General features: G+C 47.5%; 1 protein-coding gene across 1 annotated transcript in view; it reads left to right on the forward strand.

Annotated features, from left to right (window-relative positions):
- Positions 1 to 1,405: 1,405 nt before the first annotated feature.
- esr1 (estrogen receptor 1) overlaps positions 1,406 to 6,393 on the forward strand; it is a 14,711-nt gene continuing 9,723 nt past the window's right edge. Inside the window, exons 1-5 of the mRNA XM_068753547.1 lie at positions 1,406 to 1,830; positions 2,661 to 2,896; positions 3,314 to 3,430; positions 5,991 to 6,190; positions 6,373 to 6,393. The exon at positions 6,373 to 6,393 is cut by the window's right edge and continues 133 nt beyond it. Coding sequence (XP_068609648.1) covers positions 1,406 to 1,830; positions 2,661 to 2,896; positions 3,314 to 3,430; positions 5,991 to 6,190; positions 6,373 to 6,393 — 999 coding nt within the window. The remainder of the gene's footprint in view (positions 1,831 to 2,660; positions 2,897 to 3,313; positions 3,431 to 5,990; positions 6,191 to 6,372) is intronic.

Here is a 6,393-nt window from a genome sequence, read left to right on the forward strand (position 1 = left end):
TCTGTGATCAATGCCAAATATTAGAGGGCTGTTCCTTCTGTGAAATTACAATATGCAAATGTGAATAACTATTTTCTTTGTTAATTTACTTTGGACCTCCAATTAGATATATATTTGGTACATTTGCATTTATTTCTAAAGATATTGTAGAGATTATGAAAAAAAAAGAAGGGGTGCTAATCCTGGTGAGCAGGACTACGTGTATCTCGTAAGTTGAAATGTTATCATTTTATACCGATGAATATTTGGAGATCATTTCTACATTCAGAATTTATTCGTTTGGTTATTCTCCTCCTCGGGATGTCGTTTTTTCTTTCTTTCTTTCTTTCTTTCTTTACTTTCCCAAATCATACGTGGATTAAAGAGAACTTTGGTGCTGTAAACACGAACATCGATTTTCTTAAATCTTTATTTGCATGAAAGCTCTGCCCCTTGTCGTGTGCGACCTATGACCTGACATGCTGGGATAAAGTAATGATTAACTGATCGTAATCCTTTTGATAAAAGATCACGAGGTGAGCATTAGTTATTCCTTTATTTCTCTTTCTGCCCTTTGTTTTTATTTATTTATGAAAATGTAAACTTGAGGTCGTTAAACTGGAGATCGGTCCCCTCATCTGGGGTTGCTTTAGCAATTATTGGCTGTTGGAATGAGATTTGACCTCCCGCTGTGTTTGCAGTGTTATGGTGACCCGGTCATCGATTCGGCTGCATCTTTAATTTGTTTTGCCTTTTTTTTTTTACCTTTCCACTCTTGTCATTGTGTCCAGCAGACGTCTGAGTCAGAGCAGCGAGGCAGAAGGCTGGGGCCGCCGTCAGTCGGGTATCCAGGTAGATTGGGCTTCTCCTTTAGCTCTTGTCCTTTTATTTTTTACAGTAATTAGATTGATGGCAGAGTCGCAGGTGTGTTCAGTAATCTGATTACAAGCACACCGGTCGTCTGTCATGCTGGTAGTGTGCAGATGAAACGGCTTGCTGCTTAATGGCAGTCCGGATACCGGCCTCAACATGTGAGCTCAGAAACGTAAAACAAAGGTGAGTTTGTGAGGTGAGCATTTTATAGTCGTGTGACAGAAGAGGAAAGTTATTTTGCAGTCACTATTATCCGTAACTCCGTCTTCCGTCCCGAGCCTCGTCTTCCTCCTACGCACGAGTAGAGACGTATGAGAGGAAGTCTTCAGGGGGTCGGGGGGAGTCTCTGAGAATGTGCTCGTTTTCTTCATTCTTGGTGGGCTGAAGCAAAAAGTAGATAAAGGAACTGAAATAATAGAAAATCCTTCAAGGCATCATTGAGCGAGAGAGAGAGAGAGAGCGGGAGGGCGAGCAGCACTCGTTTCTACTCCCCCTCCCAGCAAACGGGAGAGCAAGTCAAAATCACGTTGCGTATCAGTGCTGTTGTGCTGTGATGTTGTTCAGGCACAGCTTGGCACAGAGCAGGCAGCCTTCCGGAGCAGAACTCAGAACCAGGACCAGGACCGGCCCAGCCATCTCAGAGCTGGAGACCCTCTCCCCGCAGCGAGCCCCCGCCAGTGACATGTACCCCGAAGAGCGCCGGGGGTCCGGAGGGGTAGCCGCTGTGGACTTCCTGGAAGGGATGTACGACTACGCGGTTCCCACCCCTGCCCCGACCCCTCTCTACAGCCACTCCACCCCTGGCTACTACTCTGCCCCCGTGGACGCACACGGGCCACTCTCTGACGGAAGCCTGCAGTCTCTGGGCAGCGGGCCTGCCAGTCCTCTTGTGTTCGTGCCCTCCAGCCCCCGCCTCAGCCCCTTCATGCACCCACCCAGCCAACACTATCTGGAACCCAGCTCCACGCCAGCCTACAGGTGACGGGATTGACTTTTACATCATAAGTGTTTGTTGTTTTTAATACTCCGTTCATCCAGGAATAACTTCTGTTCCTTTTAAACGTAGAACCGGGTCTCGGGTCTGAGGGGAAGCGCGTCGCTACCTCCGGCGCATTGCTCTGATCATTATTCTCAGAACATCAAAGTCTCGTCACGTTTGTTGCTCTCCCATCTTCCTTTTGATCTCGTCATTTGTAAACAAAGCAAAGCAATAAATTCTACAAAGTTTTGATTTAAATGTTGTTTATCTTACCCAAAACTTTTACTTTGAATCATTAATATTTACTAACGTGTATCTTGTTACTGCCTCTGTCATTGTTAGTACACATTACTAGATTTAATGCTTTTCAGAATTATAAACAAAACATGATTATATAACGCATAGCTCTTATTAAATAGTCTTTTCCTGTATAGACGACATTACCACTATCTGTAATAGAAAGGATCAAGCTTTGCCCTGGTTTCTAATTCCAGAGATTAAGGTCTTTGTCAAAGACCTTGAGGAAGGTACAATAAGTAAAAAAACAAAAACGGGCACGTACGGATTGTTTTCGGACACAGGTGTAAAATAATACCCGGATTTTGTCTACGACTTTCAAATCAAAACCAGCCGGATAGATGATAGAATCAAGCTGGAATCATGTCGTTGCAGTTTATCGGAACATTTTCAGTCACAAATCTCGATGTAAACACTATTTAGATTACTTCAGCGGAGTTGCAAATATTTCCAGTTTGCTGTTTAGGAAAACATTTAATCATCAAGTTAACAGAATATATTTAATCAAGCTGAAATGTGATTTCTTTGGCAGGTCCAGCGCCCCGTCTAGTCAGCAGGCGGTTTCCAGAGAGGATCAGTGTGGTATAAGTGAGGACTCGTACAGCGTGGGGGAGTCGGGGGAGTCGGGGGCCGGGGCTGGGCTCAGCGGCTTTGAGATGGCTAAAGAGATGCGTTTCTGTGCTGTGTGCAGCGACTACGCTTCGGGGTACCACTATGGGGTGTGGTCCTGCGAGGGCTGCAAGGCCTTCTTTAAAAGGAGCATCCAGGGTGTGTATTTCATGTCCATCGTCCCTTTGCGACCAACGTGTGATGCTGATCATGTCAGAATTACATTACGTTTATATTCTGCCTATCTGTGGGAAATTATAACCGTCAGGATTGGAAAAACAGAAAGAAATGTCTGATTAATAATAAATAGTTCCACATCGTGCCTCTTCTGTCTTTCACATGACAGCGTCCATGCTGCCGTACGCTCGTCACGTATGACATTCTGCTTTGACATGCTGACAAATAAAAGAAACCAATGTCTCCAAGCCAGTGACAAAAGCAAGAAGCCACATTTTAATTTTCTCCATCTTCGATCCATTTAAAATAGGAATAGAGTGTTCCTGGCTCCAATAACCTCAAATCTGGAATGAATGCTGGAGTGTTGGGTTTGAAGTAATGGAGTTTCTTGCCTTTCAGGTCACAATGACTATATATGCCCAGCAACCAATCAGTGCACTATTGACAGAAATCGTAGGAAGAGCTGCCAGGCTTGCCGTCTTAGGAAGTGCTATGAAGTGGGCATGATGAAAGGAGGTACGTAGAAACACCAGGTAGATTAACTCTTCATTTTAAATGGCTCTATTTTACAATGTCCTTTTTGCAGTTTAATGTTTGATCTCAGTTTCACTTTTGTTGGTGTTTTTTTAGATGTATTTTTTTGGGATATATTTAAAAAATCTGTTTTGTACAGTTTAGCTCTTGTGTTTTCTGTGAAGTCTGCCTCGCGTTGATGGCCATGTGTCCAGCGTAGCTTGTAGCTAAGAGGACTCGTAAATATTAAAGTGCTGGAGCAGATAAGTTTGAGACTAACTTGAACGTGGCCTTGAAGCGATTTCCTCTTAAGGAGTACAAGCGATGCTTAACGCCGCCCACATTCCTGTCTTCATACTTGAATCACGCAGGCGTCCACTTAATCTGCTCGCCTGAATATTTTGGCAGAACAGGATATGAAGCTACCTGAGTCGGGAGGCTCCCGGTGAGCTAATGTGCTAATATGAACTTACCTGAGTCGGGAGGCTCCCGGTGAGCTAATATGAACTTACCTGAGTCGGGAGGCTCCCGGTGAGCTAATATGAACTTACCTGAGTCGGGAGGCTCCCGGTGAGCTAATATGAACTTACCTGAGTCGGGAGGCTCCCGGTGAGCTAATATGAACTTACCTGAGTCGGGAGGCTCCCGGTGAGCTAATGTGCTAATATGAACTTACCTGAGTCGGGAGGCTCCCGGTGAGCTAATGAGCTAATATGAAGTTACCTGAGTCGGGAGGCTCCCGGTGAGCTAATGTGCTAATATGAACTTACCTGAGTCGGGAGGCTCCCGGTGAGCTGGTGTGCTAATATGAAGTTACCTGAGTCGGGAGGCTCCCGGTGAGCTAATGTGCTAATATGAACTTACCTGAGTCGGGAGGCTCCCGGTGAGCTAATGTGCTAATATGAACTTACCTGAGTCGGGAGGCTCCCGGTGAGCTGGTGTGCTAATATGAACTTACCTGAGTCGGGAGGCTCCCGGTGAGCTGGTGTGCTAATATGAAGTTACCTGAGTCGGGAGGCTCCCGGTGAGCTAATGTGCTAATATGAACTTACCTGAGTCGGGAGGCTCCCGGTGAGCTAATGTGCTAATATGAACTTACCTGAGTCGGGAGGCTCCCGGTGAGCTGGTGTGCTAATATGAACTTACCTGAGTCGGGAGGCTCCCGGTGAGCTAATATGAACTTACCTGAGTCGGGAGGCTCCCGGTGAGCTAATATGAACTTACCTGAGTCGGGAGGCTCCCGGTGAGCTAATATGAACTTACCTGAGTCGGGAGGCTCCCGGTGAGCTAATATGAACTTACCTGAGTCGGGAGGCTCCCGGTGAGCTAATGTGCTAATATGAACTTACCTGAGTCGGGAGGCTCCCGGTGAGCTAATGAGCTAATATGAAGTTACCTGAGTCGGGAGGCTCCCGGTGAGCTAATGTGCTAATATGAACTTACCTGAGTCGGGAGGCTCCCGGTGAGCTGGTGTGCTAATATGAAGTTACCTGAGTCGGGAGGCTCCCGGTGAGCTAATATGAACTTACCTGAGTCGGGAGGCTCCCGGTGAGCTGGTGTGCTAATATGAAGTTACCTGAGTCGGGAGGCTCCCGGTGAGCTAATATGAACTTACCTGAGTCGGGAGGCTCCCGGTGAGCTAATGTGCTAATATGAAGTTACCTGAGTCGGGAGGCTCCCGGTGAGCTAATGTGCTAATATGAACTTACCTGAGTCGGGAGGCTCCCGGTGAGCTGGTGTGCTAATATGAAGTTACCTGAGTCGGGAGGCTCCCGGTGAGCTAATGTGCTAATATGAACTTACCTGAGTCGGGAGGCTCCCGGTGAGCTAATGTGCTAATATGAACTTACCTGAGTCGGGAGGCTCCCGGTGAGCTGGTGTGCTAATATGAACTTACCTGAGTCGGGAGGCTCCCGGTGAGCTAATATGAACTTACCTGAGTCGGGAGGCTCCCGGTGAGCTAATATGAACTTACCTGAGTCGGGAGGCTCCCGGTGAGCTAATATGAACTTACCTGAGTCGGGAGGCTCCCGGTGAGCTAATATGAACTTACCTGAGTCGGGAGGCTCCCGGTGAGCTAATGTGCTAATATGAAGTTACCTGAGTCGGGAGGCTCCCAGTGAGCTAATGTGCTAATATGAAGTTACCTGAGTCGGGAGGCTCCCGGTGAGCTAATGTGCTAATATGAACTTACCTGAGTCGGGAGGCTCCCGGTGAGCTGGTGTGCTAATATGAACTTACCTGAGTCGGGAGGCTCCCGGTGAGCTAATATGAACTTACCTGAGTCGGGAGGCTCCCGGTGAGCTAATATGAACTTACCTGAGTCGGGAGGCTCCCGGTGAGCTAATGTGCTAATATGAACTTACCTGAGTCGGGAGGCTCCCGGTGAGCTAATGTGCTAATATGAACTTACCTGAGTCGGGAGGCTCCCGGTGAGCTAATGTGCTAATATGAAGTTACCTGAGTCGGGAGGCTCCCGGTGAGCTAATGAGCTAATATGAAGTTACCTGAGTCGGGAGGCTCCCGGTGAGCTAATGTGCTAATATGAACTTGCTTGCTTAAGGTGTGCGGAAGGACCGTGGACGTGTTTTTCGTCGTGACAAACGAAGGACTGGCACCAGTGACAGAAACAAGGCCTCCAAGGACCCGGAGCACAGAACAGCGCCTCCTCAGGTCAGGAGGAAACATGCCAGCAGCAGCAGCTGCAGCAGTGTAAGCACCGGAGAAGGAAAGTCATCTGTGACTGACATGCCTCCGGACCAGGTGTGTAGACGGTGACCTTCGATTTTGAAAGGTTCTGGAATCCATCATCTGGGGATCATGAATATAGCAAATATTATTGGATGGACGTGCTACTCTTCATTTCAACCAGTTTGAAACACAGCAGCTTCTGTTTCTCTGGCTGCATGTACTGACAGGGCAGTGGCTTCCCCGCTGCTTCCTAGGTGCTTCTCCTGCTCCAGGGT

This window comes from Brachionichthys hirsutus, chromosome 20 (genome assembly GCF_040956055.1).
Source record: "Brachionichthys hirsutus isolate HB-005 chromosome 20, CSIRO-AGI_Bhir_v1, whole genome shotgun sequence".
NCBI lineage: Eukaryota > Metazoa > Chordata > Actinopteri > Lophiiformes > Brachionichthyidae > Brachionichthys > Brachionichthys hirsutus.